The following is a 13,808-nucleotide window of genomic DNA, read 5'->3' as shown; positions in this document are numbered from 1 at the left end:
TCTTACTGGAGAAGCTACAAAAATTGCCCAAAAAATGGCAACAAACACCTTAGTTTGCTAATTGCAATGTCAAAGAAGACAATTGCGATACAAACAAACACACATGTACAATATCCTTAAACACACACACATTCTCTCTCTCTCTCTCCCCATTTCGTTTTCTCTCACTTGTTCTGTTCAATGTCCTGACTCGTTGACAGCTACTATTGTAAATCACTGTCATCCCTTGTGAATTGATAATGGTGAATAAATAGGGGATGTCTCTATTGTGCATTTCATTCCAGGACTACTATTCATAGTCAATTGTGCATAGATAAAGCTAAGCTGTTATCATTTTTGAATGCCTTTTTAAACATTCACTGCCAACATCGTTTTACCGACATATACTCTTTGTACTCTTTTGCCTTTTGTACTCTCTTTCCAACGTTTAATTTCATTGCCATAAAATAGCAGACTTAACCGCATAAAATTTCAGTCGAAACGGATAAGAATTATTTGCGAAGGACATACAAGAATAAGGATTACGGGCGGAAATTGGGGCTGCCACATTTTTTTGCGGATCAGATGTATTCGCAATGAAATCCTATTCACAATGAGCTCTATTCACAATGAAATTCTATTCACAACTAATTCAAAAAATATTTAAATATTTCATGTTGACAATTCCCAGTGAATGAAAACAAACAAAAACATTAAACCTAACCTCAAAAATATTTGTGAATTGGGGTTGGAACATTTGAAATGGACTTCTCATATTGCTGAATTTCAAAGGCACGCATCCTCATCGCGTCGCATTTTGGAGCCATCTGTTGGCATGTGCGCCCATATTGGAATCTTTGATAGCTAATAAATCCTAAAGCCAAATTTTGAATGTTTTTGCTCTGAACAAACTAATCGGTGCCCCACCGCTTGAGTTCATCAATTTAAACATTAAACATATAACACGTAAATACGTTGAATATGAATTGAATAACGCGTATGGTTTGTAGTGAAGGGGATTGTCGTGAAATCCATAGTAGTGAAAGTAAATTTAACGTCTTGAAATATTATAAATGTAAAAAAAGAGTTCGTGGGGGTAAATTTTGGACTCATAGCAACAATGCTTGCAGTTTCCAGCTGAATATAAAGGACACACCAAGTACCTTGTTCCCATTGGTTTACTACTTGTGGTCTGTGAAAACTTTCAACCTTACCACACCATACCGATGACGAGTTTATAGAGGAAGACCGCCAATTCCATTCCCTGACTCCATATTGGAGCCATCCTCCTCTCACTCCTTTCTTTCGGGAAAAGGAAACTAGGAAAATAAACACCGAATACAGCACACAGCTTAAAGAGCAATCTAAGGAAATGGATATATGAAGGTAAGATCTACAACTGAGAGATTTTTTTATGATACATACGTCTAACTACCATTTTACTTTTTTTTACAAACAACAGCGAATGTGTGGTGACATGGTGCATGGAAAGTTCCACAAAAAAGGTAAGTACATTAGTAAAATAATTTCTTGTTACGATGAAATAACCAAGTTTAATTTTAATTCTATAAAATTAAATATAATTCAGAAGCTACATAGTTAAAAAAAAGTTATTCATGTCTTTAATTGGGCCTGACTCCTGATTGCGCCCATTTTAAAAATTGGTTAGTTTCTTTTTTTTGCGGTCCGGGCTGGCTAAAAAACTCGGCAAAACCTTCTGACCATGGCCTCGATCTGCTGGCATAACTCCCTCGGCCCTAGTTAAAGTGCTGCATTTGGAAACAGATTTGGGATGATATGGAGTATAGCCACATGAAAATGATGAAGGATTATTTGCTCGACGAACATCTTTTTCGTAACGAGGCCTAATTTCTTGCTTTACCATAGACGCGTTCAATTCCTGTTTCCTCATTTCGGCGGTTTCTTGGCGTTTATGTTTACAAACAGTCTCGGGCTGCTCCTCCTCCATCATTGACACCATTGAAACAGGGTTCTTTGATTTAGAGCTTGAATCATGTAGTGCCAGATCTGCAAAGTTACTGGTGCTTTTCCGGTGACCATTTCTTCGATAACTAGGCTTGGACTGCTCCTCCATCTTGGATGCTCTAGAAATATGCTTATTAGATTCGCCTGTTTGTCTAATTTGTGCACTTGCTTGCTCTTCATTTTTGTCAATGTTTAATAGTTCTTTCAGCATATCTTGCATTCCGCTTGATTCGTTCGAAGAGGTTTCTGCAAGTAAATCTTGTTCCATTTTCTCAAAATGTTGCATTTCCTCAAATTTGGCCAGCCGTAGTTGCTGGCTATATTGGAACCTTAGGATTTTTGAATATTTGTGGCTGTGCTTATTGGGAGTTTCAAAATATTCGGCTATTTCCCAGGGCGTTTCATTATTAATGGCATAGGGCTTGTAGACTTTTTTGCAAAGAGCACACTTCTGGACACATTCTTCGCAAAGCACATGGGCGCAACTTGAAACATAGAATATCAGGTGCGGCTCGAGCGATTGGCGTCGAAAGCAATTGTTACAAAACAAGGGAAACATTTTAGTTCGAAAGGCTTTTTCCGATAAAATAGAAAACTTGACCAATTACTTCAAAAACGAGGTGCAGAGCTATTTGTCTTAAGACTAACGGTAAACGATGCTGCCAACATTGCCGCCCATGTGTTATTTCCGACACATCTAGATTTCCAATAGCAGGGGCGGGCTTAAAAAACATGTGTGTAAAAAGTAGGTGGCGCTGATTGTAAGAATTATTGCAACTAAGATGGGTCGATTCCTATGTCCCAACGAATGTTCTTAGCTTAGATTACAGTAAATTAAAAAAAATATATATACTAGTGGTGATTATACCCACATTAATCCTGGCGAGATTTGTGTTTTAAACACACTTTCATTTGAACTTATTTCCATTCCTTTATGAGATGATGGTAGAAACTAATGGGCAAATGGTAAATCGCTTTTCGGTTCGAATAACTTTCAATGACAATAATATGATTAACATTTTCCGATGTCTGAAAAGAAGACCAGCCGAATCGAAGACCTATCACTCACATTCGTCTATATGGATGTTTTTTGGCATTTATTTCGATGAGTTGTAAGCTCTTTTGACATTGCCAAATCTATATATCGTAGTACGTCCTCAGTTTTGGAGAAATGCAAAAGCCATCTAGTAAAACGTCTTGTTGTTGACGTTGTAACAGCATGTTCTGTTTTATCATTCGTCTGCTTGGTTCTGTTGAATAGCCAGATCCAGGACTCTGCGACTAAGGTGGGATACGTCCGGAGGGATAAAGGTCTGAGACGAGTGTGTTTGGATGGACAGTTAAACAGATGACGTGCACGTCCCGGCACGGGATAGCTGGCTGGAACATTGAGGTCCGATCTATATGGTGTTTATTGCTGTCACGAGAAGCTTAGCTGCGAGCTACTTTCCACAGGCTGCGGATGGTGGAAGGCTCCATACGGAGTAGCTGCAACAGCAGTCGCGGACAATCAACGGTATCGAGTGGAGAGTCTCCGGCACCGGCTCTTGATGCTCGATATGACAAGACGGCTAATTGGCACCTTTAAATAACCAATGGCCACCATGTTAAGGCGGCGATCGGTCATTTGGACCGGAACGAGCTTGCTCAACTACAGGAAATTGACGAGGATCGCCACCTCCACACGAAAATGTGGCTGCAACAACAACGTGCACGTTGGCATGAATCCTTTCTCTGTCGTTATTGAAGCGACTACATGCCGGGTCGTAATTGAGCCATAACTACTTTGGTATGCCGGGTTAGGTTAATTTCATATGGTGCAATGGGAGGTGGTCGTTCTCCAAGGTCCACATTCATCCAGTAGCTATTCACTGCATATGCTACCGTGTTTGCATGAGTGTTGTCTAGATCCGATTGATATACCGCTTGATCTAAAAGTTCTCTCTTGTAGCGCTGAAACTCTCACTCTAGATCATGTAAATTCACCTTAAGGCCTCTGAGCGGTGGATACCTATCCACAAGATGATGATCTGTGATAACAGCCCAGAAGGTTTTGCTTAAACAGCATTTAGTTATGTCTTCGCACGGGTAGGATCTTTGCCTCCTGAGGGAGGTGGTCCACATGAGAACTGAGGAGACGGCCCATCCTGACAGGTTTGAATATTATTTCACCACCTGTCACATCCATATGGGAAAAGGGAAATCCCAAACCTGTCACGAGATAGATCCTCTGGTGATAGGGTCCGGTTCGAGTTCTCGTCCCTTTGTATGGGAAAACACCTATCACTTTTACAAGAGTTTGTCGCTCGAGGTGACGAAGCAAATCTTAAGAATAACAAAGCGACTTTTTAAAAAATTTATCAATCATAAGTTATGACAATTGAAACTTTTCATTGCCCGTAAAATATGTGCTGTGACAGGTAACTATTTCTCCAGTTTACGATGGGTATATTTGGGGCAATTGGCTACACATTTCCTGTAAGGTTAGCTGAGGAGACCACACTGGCGCTGCACACCTCATCATTGGTCGGCGAATTACTTTGTACGTGGTCAACAATATTTCTTTGTTAGCACCCCAAGTGCTACGGGCAAATGACTCGAGTACATTGTTTCTACTTTTGACATTATCGCCAATTTCTGTGGCATGTGGGGAGAATGTGTAAGAGCTGTCAAATGTGGCGTTGTTGTTGTTGTTATAGTAACAGTGTGGTACACTGAGGCGGCAGTCCTTGCCGATGAAGGAACTCATCGGGTCAATCCGGTACATACAACCGGCTGCCATGCTGAATATGATACGATCTCAACGCCGTCTGGAGGGGGTGGAATACATGTCATGTAGAGCTTTAACAGTGCCGGAGATATCATCCCGCCTTGGGTTACTTCCTGTATCACTCTACGTGGTTTCGTTTTGTTATCTCTATATTCCACAAACGACTGGCTACCAAACACATAATTTGTTACCCAGCGTTTCAGGGCTGACTTAAGGGGCGTATTGGCGCTGTCCTCAAATAGTTTGGCATGGCTGACCATGTCGAAAAGTGACTGAGGGCCTGTCACGTCTGGCGCTCAGAGTAAGGAAGTTGGGCGGTCGGTCTTTGGGGCTTGCCAGGTCACGCCACTCAGGAGTTCCGGGGATGCAACGGTAATGTCTGGCGAGCTGCTGCACCTCCTAATCCTAACATCTTCATTCACTCTGCAGAACGTGGAGCCTTCAATTTGCTCTGTCAAAGCTTTGCCCCATCGGTCGTTACCTAGGGAGGAAAGCCATGAAGCGTGATGCGCATTAAAGTCCCCTAGAACCAGGCGATTATGGCCAGGCAGTATGCTGAGGTGTTGCTTACATTGTGCAGACCTCTGGTTCGGAAGTAGTATGTTTAAATAAGTAAAATCGTGATAATGGATTCTGTTAAAAATTTATACAAACTAAATTTATACAAACTAATCCTATGGTGGTGTGTATACAAATATTTATGATAGTTTTTTTTGAAAATTTTAGTTCACATTTAGTTTTTATTTACATATTCTTAAGCGTTTCAATTGTTTGCCTCCAGATCGCTGGAGCTCCGGCAATCACTAAAAATCTTTTTTGATTACCTCTAGTGTATGGAGAATGATTACCGAGTGAAAAAATATATTACCACTCACTTGAATAGCACATACTCAATAATCTTAATAATAATTTTAACACTAATTTAAATTGTTTTAAATTGTAGTAGAAAGTGGTGGCAAAGCACATCGCTATTTGGTTAATTTGAATAGCACATCCTACGATTTTATCAGATTTTGATTCATAGTTATTAATTAACGTTCACAAAACTGTAGTTTAAGCAAAAAGAAGTTAGAAGAAACCCAAATATTGCAAAATAGATTGAGCTATGTACTTAAGTGTTAAAAAAGGAGCTAAATTATGGCCTATAACAAATATGGAGTTTCAATTCACTATAAAGCTAAAAAAGGCAAACTGGGTTCGAAAAGTTATTGCTGAAATTTTGAAGAGAAGTCGAAAATGATATTGAAATTACCAACACGTCATTTGTGGAATTTAGGGATAAGAAGTCGAAGCACCGGCAGACGGCATAGAGATCGTATCATATGCGGACGATTGTACGATCATGGCATCAGACCCCCATCCATTGTTGACATCTGCGATAGGTTGAACGTCTACCTCAACGAACTTGCCTCATATTTCTCTGCAAGAAAACTGAAGATATCTGTCACCAAATCTTCAGCCACATTGTTCACTACAAATACGCGAGGTGAATACTGAGCTGACTGTGATGGTCGATGGGGAAAGATTCCGCGCATCAAGTGTACCAAAATACTTGGCGTCACAATTGACAGTTTTTACACTTTCTCCCCACATGCCGCAGCAATTTGCGATAAAGTCAAAAGTAGAAACAAGGTCCTCAAGTCACTTCACAGATCCTACCAGTGCGAAGACATAACTACATGCTGTCTAAGCAATACCTATCGCAGAGACCATCCAAATTATCATCTTGTGGGTAGATATTTACATATTTGAACCATACTTTGCACAGTTGTTGAAAGTATAACGAAACATGTCGTGCAAAATCGAAAATGGGGTAGGATTTGCCCCCTGTAAAGGCTCGAGAAGTCGAGACCTCAGATCGGTTTATATGACATCTCTATCGGGTTTTGCATCGATTTCCCCCGTACTAGGCACAGTTGTTGGAAATAATAACAATACCTACCCTCATAACACCTCATTCAAAATTTCAGCCAAATCGGATAAGAATTGCGTCCTCTAGTGGCTCAAGAAGTCAAGACTCAAGATGGGTTTATATGACAGCTCTATCAGGTTTTGCACCGATTTCACCCGTACTAGGCAGAGTTGTTTGGAAATCATAACAAAACACTTCATGCAAAATTTCAGCGAAATCGGATTGGAATTGCGCCCTCAAGAGGCTCAAGAAGTCAAGACCCCAGATCGGTTTATATGACAGCTATATCAGGTTATGCTTCGATTTTACCCTTGCTAGGCACAGTTGTTGGAAATCATAACAAAACACCTCATGCAATATTTCAGGCAAATCGGATAAGAATTGCGTCCTCTACTCTTTCGAAAGTTAGCGTGCTTTTGACTGATAGATGAACGGACGGACGGACAGACAGATGGACGGACATGGCTAGATCGACATAAAATGTCATGACGATCAAGAATATATATACTTTATGGGTTCTGAGACGAATATTTCGAGGAGTTACAAACAGAATGACGAAATTAGTATACCCTCATCCTATGGTGGAGGGTATACAAATAATAATTAATATTAGTGTATTTATTGAGTAGTGGTAGTATTCATAGGTATCCAAGAAAAGAAGGTACATATTTAGTTAATTTTGGTTTGTATTTATTGTATTTTTCATTTCGTTGAATGTGCATTGCTGTGATTACAATACTAAATAACAGTTAAAGCCTATCTACTTATCTATGTATAATTCTAAAATTAGAAGCGTATAAAAATTAATAATTTATAATAAGTATTGTACATGGTTTGGTTATTCCACTGGACGTACTTTGAGTATACATAGAGACATATAAATAATCAGAATGTTTTTGTATGCCAGGGGCGAAGGCAGGCAGACAGGCAGGCGATTCTTTGAAATTTACGCCTCATTTTACCGTAAAAGGAATAAAAAAACCTACATCGTATTTGTACACAAGTTATGCTATTGTTTTAAAACTATTTTCTTACTTTTATCATACATATATACACTTAAATAATCTAAAGGTATGCACAGCTAATATTTGGTTTCAACAGTGTCGCTACGCTACACTTTTCAAAGTTTTTCTTTTGTGAAAGAATTTTGGTTTTATTTAGGTTCTATCGCTTTGTATACCCTACACCACCACTGTGGTACAGGGTATTATAACTTTGTGCATTTGTTTGCAACGCTAAGAAGGAGACGAACTAGACCCATTGATAAGTATACCGATGGACTCAGAATCATTTTCTGATTCGATTTAGCCATGTCCTTCTGTACGTCTGTGAGTCCATGTATTCTTGTAACCAAGGTTGTCCGATTGTTACAAAATTTTGCACAGGTCTCTTTTTTGGACCAAGGACGAACGCTATTGATTTTGAATATTGATCAGATTTTCATATAGCTTCCATATAACTCTTTCATCCGATATGGCCTCTAAAGGCTGTAGAACTAACAATTTTGGCCCGATCTTTGCAAAATTTTGCATGAGATGTTTTATTTGATGTCTCAATACGTGTGCAAAATTCCATAAATTAGTCCAAATATAGATTTAGCTCCCATATACATCTTCCATCCGATATGGATTTTTAAGACTGTAGTAGCCACAATTTTAGTCCGATCATTATAAAATTTAGCATGAGATGTTTTATTTGACATTCCAATATGTGTACAAAAAATCGTATCTGGTTTAGATATAGCTCCCATATACATCTTTCATACGATGTGGCCTTTTTAAGCTATAGAAGCTACACTTTTGGTTCGATCGTTATAAAATTTGCGTGAGGTGTCTTATTTGAAGTCCTAGCACGTGTACTGTATTTCATCAAAGTCGCTCCAGATTTAGATTAGCTCCCATATATATCTCTTATCCGATATGGCCCTCTAAGGGAGATGGCTCAATATTTCAATAGGTATGCAAAATTAAAGTCTGACTAGATTTCAACATAGTTTAAAAGTAGTACGTAGACTCAGTGGTGTAGGGTATTATATAGTCGGCTCCGTCCGACTTTTGCCTTTCCTTACTGGTTTAAGATTTGAAATCATTTCCTTGTATGGTTTTTCTAAAAACACTAGGCAGTCTTAATTAAAAAAACTTAAAGCTAAGTTTCGTTTGGAGTTTTAACATTTCTTCGGGAAGAACACATTCATTTCGATTAAGATCTGCAATACTATGAAGACGGCGTACACGGTCAGAAGAAGAGCGCCCAAACGCTTGGTCAAACGATAGCCGGTGAAGCTGAGACCCAAGAACAGTGACAGAGTGCATAACATAAGAATGAATATGCTGTACTCGATACCTTGGGCAGCCACATTAATCATGTTGTTTTCCTTGCCGTATTCAATACAGTTCTTGATGAACCATGGCACACCCAAGGACAAGAGTATGGCCAGAGAGTTGGCTCCCAGAGAGTTGGAAACGCCTATACCACTTTCACCTATATAAAAATAAAAGAAATAAGTTAAAACCCTAACATTTTGAAACAAGTTCCACTCAACTTACCGCTTCTCAGAGAAATGACACTAGAGACCGCTTCTGGAGTTGTGGAACCTGCAGCCAAGAAGGTAAGACCCATGATAATTGTGGGCACTCCAATGGCAACGCCTATAAAGTAAATTTGTATGAGTTTGTGCTATTGTTGTATTATTCCAATCACCACCTACCAAATGCTGTTAGGGTCCATACAATCATGTAGGCATTGGCACCAATGCATACAATGCACATGATAAAAGAAATGGGATATAATTTGCGATGCTCCACGGGATGTGGAATTATACATTTTAGAATAAACTTAATGGGAAAGATGAAAAGCCACCAGAATTTCATTAACTTGGACTCGCCATGAGGTAAAGCAAAGAGTTTAGCTGGCATTTCCAAAGGTGTTTCATCGCCATCCCCTAAAAATCGGAAATTCAATGATTTGTTGCTCACAGAAAGAGGGAGAGAAGAGAAGAGAGAAAATGGATTGAAAATCCATTTTTGGTACTTACAACTTTTCGAATGAGCTAAATGGATTTGCGATGACACGGAGTTGGTATTTTCAGGTAAATTTACAACAAATACCCCATTGCCCGTTAACGGATCCTTTTTCAGTGGCAGCTTAGCCTTAGCACTGTTCTCTGGGGGTTCAGTGAAATCTAAGATTATATAAATAAAACAAAATGATTATATTTTTGCCAAAAGGTTAATAAAAAATCAATATTTGGAAATTACACAAAAAGGACTACGAAAAGAGAAGCATAAATATAAACCAGTGTACCGGCGTTTCTAAAGCTTTTATTAAGTAGTAGCCTAAAGAAAGAGACTGTAATTTTCACCTTTCCGAAAAACTTTGTAAGTATTCGGATTACGATTTCTCGTCAACCTTTCATTACAGTGGGCTGGGATTATAGTTTCTATTTAAAGACATCATTGAAGGATAAAGGAATCAAAATATTCTACAAAAATCTTCACCATAAAGCTTCACCATACACAAAAACCTAAAATTTAACTTAAATGCCAAAAATTAGTAAAAAAAACAAACTTTGGTGTTAAAGTCGTTCTTTTCCCGATTTAAAGCATAATGCACATAAAATACTCCATTTTAGAAGTACAATGTCAAAGACCCAATATTTGTATACCCTCCACCATTGGATGGAGACAGAGACGTTGCCAGGATTAAAATTTTTTTTTTTTTTAATTTATTTTTTTTCGAAAAACGCAAAAATTCTTCTTTTACTCTGAAATTGGTAAAGATACCTCAAATTTTCTATTGAAAATTGTGGTCAGTACTGAGTGCAGGAACATTGGCGGTGACATTTGTCATAAAGACAGAGCTAAATTTTCTACTGCTTGCCAAATCACTCTTTAAAGGGCGATCCTAATCTTTCAAATCCTCCAAAATGTGCTTGTCTTTTCGAATATCTTCGGAATTTTGATGAAATTTTTTCTTTTGTGCTCATTCTAATTTGTTCTTAAACTAGAGAATTTAAACGTAAGAGAATTTTGTCCCTGGCTACGTCCCTGGGGCATACTACAATAATTTCGCCATTCCGTTTGCAATACATCGAAATATTGATCTGAGATCCATTAAAGTATGTATATTCTTGATCGTCTTGACATTTTAAGTCGATTTAGCGATGTCCATTCATCCGTCCCTCTGTCTGTCTGCCGAAAGTACTCTAACTTTCGAAGGAGTAAAGCTAGGCGCTTGCTAAATATGACCCTCATCGCAAATGCAAATTTGCCCTTGAACATTCCACTAAGGAATAGGGGTAAACTTCTCATATATCACTGAGGGCTGTCCGATTCAAGTTTATCCTCAATGATAAGGGGCCTAATTTTTATCAGAACCTAAAACTGATGAACCTATAACTGATGATGGTATAGTCAAAACGAGGTCCACGTAGTAGTAACACGGCTGAAAATCAATAAGGCAGCAGGAGCCGATAGGTTGCCGGGTGAATTGCTTAAGAGCGAAGGCGACACGCTGATAAGGCGTCTGCGCATTTTGGCTAGAAGAACGCATACCCGATGATTGGAACCTCAGCACAAGGGGACACGTCGGTATGTGCCAATTACAGAGGAAAAGTCCCATTTGCATCGCATACAAGATACATTCGAGCGTACTGTATGAAAGATTAAAGTCTAAAGTCAACGAAATAATTGGGCCCTATCAGTGTGGCTTTAGACCTGGTAAATCCACCATAAACCATATATTTACACTTCGCCAAATCCTGGAAAAGACCCGAGAAGGACAAATCAACATCTACCATCTTTTCGTTGACTACAAAGCCGTCTTCGGCAGCCCTATACTCGTACGTTCAAAGGTATTTCAAGCCATGTCTGAGTTTGGTATCTCAGCAAAACTGATATGACTTTGCAGGATGACGCTTGCTGATACACGTTAGTAAAAATGGAAAGAACCTATCCGAACCGTTCAATACCAAACGAGGTTTCAAACACGGAGGCAGCCTATCGTGTGATCTCTTTAATATCCTACTATAGAAGATTTTACGGGTGGTAGGTGTGAATAGGCATAGCACACTACTCACAAGAGAACATATGCTTCTCGCCTATGCCGGCGACATCGATATTATGGTCGGTCACCGAAAGAAACGATAGCAGCCTTTGAAAGTAGCAAAAGGAAATCAACGAAAATGGTTTTGGCAGTAAATGGAGACAAGACAAAGTGGATGATATCAACTCCCCGAAGCCCTGTAAACCCGATCACACTAGTACTAGTTGACAGATTTTACTTTGGATTAAACAAGCACCTGAGGAACAAATCCACCTTTCGACAGACGAAAATTACACTATACAAGACACTGATACTACCCGTGTTGTTATATGGTTCTGAGGCATGGGTACTTGGGAAAGCAGATGAGGCAATGCTTGGAATATTTGAGAGAAAAATTCTTCGTAAAATATATGGACCAGTTTGCGTTAATGGAGAATATAGGCGACGTATAAACCACGATTTGTATGACGACTATAGCATAGTCACACGCATCAAAATACAACGGCTGCGTTGGCTAGGTCATGTTGTCAGAATGGATGAAGAAGCTCCAACAAAGAGACCTTTTGAAGGCAAACACGGGGTACACGCAAACCGGAAAGACCAAAAGCCCGATGGAAAGATCATGTGGTGGGAGACACCTCGAAACTTGATGTCAGTGATTATAGAATGAGCGCAGAAGATCGAGGCGCTTGGAATGCTATTCTACGTTCGGCTAGTGGATCAAATGTTCTGCCATAGCGAATTAAAGTAAAGTTAGTAGAGACCTAAGAATTATCGAGAGATCGCTTATATGGGGTCTTAATCAGGTTTTGGACTGATTCAATACCATAGTTGGTACATCTGTTGGAGGTCATAGAAAAAGTCATCGGGCAAAATTCCAGGTGAATCGGATAAAAACTGAGCACTCTAGAAGCTCAAGAAATTTGTATAATCGGTAGATCGGTATATATTTGGAGCTATGTCAGGTTTTCGATCGATTTAATACTTTGTACATCTGTTGGTGATCATAGGAAAGGTCATCGTGCAGAATTTCAGCCTAGCGAATAAGAATTTCGCTATCAACAGGCTCAAACGAAACGCATTGAAAACAATAAATTTTAGATAATAGATTTTGAAGCGAAATATCTTGCTGATTTAAATCACAAGGAAATTTCCTCATTGCAAATGCAAATTTGCCCATGAAGATTCCATTAAGGAACTGGGGAAAACTTCTCACAAATGAATGAGTGTTGTCCGATTCAATTTTAAGCTCAATGATAAAGGACACCCTTTTTATAGCCATGTCCCGGCGTGCCTCTTTGGGGAAAAGTTTTTACATGACAAAATACCTCACAAAACTTTATGTTGTTTTTGCCAGGATTCAAACCCAGACGTTCAGCGTCATTGGCGGACATGCTAACCTCTGCACTACGGTGGCCTCCGATAGTAAATAGGAAGTTAAATTCAAAAAAAGCATCTTTATTTTAAAGTTTTGATTCTTTGGCTTGTTTTCATTGCTAAAATCCTACGAATAAGGGAAAATCACAAATTTTGGGCCAACTTTTTTTTCAGTGTATAAAAAAATAAAATAACTCTTTTCGAGTATGTTGCAACTCCACTATAGGATGGGCGTTGGACTTGCTTACATCATAAAAACCGATTTGAAGCTTATTGCTCAATTGAGGTAAAAATTTGCATTTGACTCCCAACAAACGTGCCAGGTGCTCTGATATTAACGAATATCCCAAAGTAACATATTGATAATCTCTAGGTTCTAGGGCACTTTTACTATGTGTATGGAATTCTTTTATATTTCCCTTTCTTTGCATATTTCCAATTAATTGCAACGAATTTAGAATTAGGCTTTAGACATACCATATCTTGTCGAAAAACAGCAATTCATTTTGTCCTCCACAAACACTCTTATGGCGGGCATAAATTTGTTATTGTTGAAAGTGACCAAGTAATAGATGATGAGAAAGCCCATCATTATGCAGGACTCTGTAAAGGTTATATTACCGCCCCAGGCCAAAATAATAAGGATTACGGTGTTCAAACCATAAATAAAACAATCTCGAACGATAGGCCACCAATCCAGTTGAATAGGCTATAAAAAAAGATATTTTATCAAGACCTTGT

The 13,808-nt window shown here is 38.9% G+C and overlaps 2 protein-coding genes across 4 annotated transcripts in view; both read right to left on the bottom strand.

Annotated features, from left to right (window-relative positions):
* Positions 1-1,633: 1,633 nt before the first annotated feature.
* Positions 1,634-2,650, bottom strand: LOC106091478 (RING finger protein narya). The gene has a single exon (XM_013258017.2). It carries the CDS (start codon positions 2,522-2,524, stop codon positions 1,634-1,636), a length of 891 nt encoding a protein of 296 aa, XP_013113471.2. The 5' UTR covers positions 2,525-2,650.
* Positions 2,651-7,348: 4,698 nt separating this feature from the next.
* Positions 7,349-13,808, bottom strand: part of LOC106091476 (sodium/potassium/calcium exchanger 4) — a 40,266-nt gene continuing 33,806 nt past the window's right edge. For all 3 annotated transcript variants that reach the window (XM_013258011.2, XM_013258013.2, XM_013258015.2), the window contains exons 4-8: positions 13,545-13,776; positions 9,682-9,828; positions 9,355-9,588; positions 9,194-9,295; positions 7,349-9,128 (exon numbers count right to left, since the gene is read on the bottom strand). In XM_013258011.2, the coding sequence (XP_013113465.1) occupies positions 8,812-9,128; positions 9,194-9,295; positions 9,355-9,588; positions 9,682-9,828; positions 13,545-13,776 (1,032 nt within the window). In that variant the 3' untranslated portion in view covers positions 7,349-8,811. The remainder of the gene's footprint in view (positions 9,129-9,193; positions 9,296-9,354; positions 9,589-9,681; positions 9,829-13,544; positions 13,777-13,808) is intronic.

Source organism: Stomoxys calcitrans, chromosome 4 (genome assembly GCF_963082655.1).
Source record: "Stomoxys calcitrans chromosome 4, idStoCalc2.1, whole genome shotgun sequence".
NCBI classification, from domain to species: domain Eukaryota; kingdom Metazoa; phylum Arthropoda; class Insecta; order Diptera; family Muscidae; genus Stomoxys; species Stomoxys calcitrans.
The sequence above is the reverse complement of the archived record's forward strand: the minus strand, read 5'-3'. Positions and strand labels throughout refer to the sequence as shown.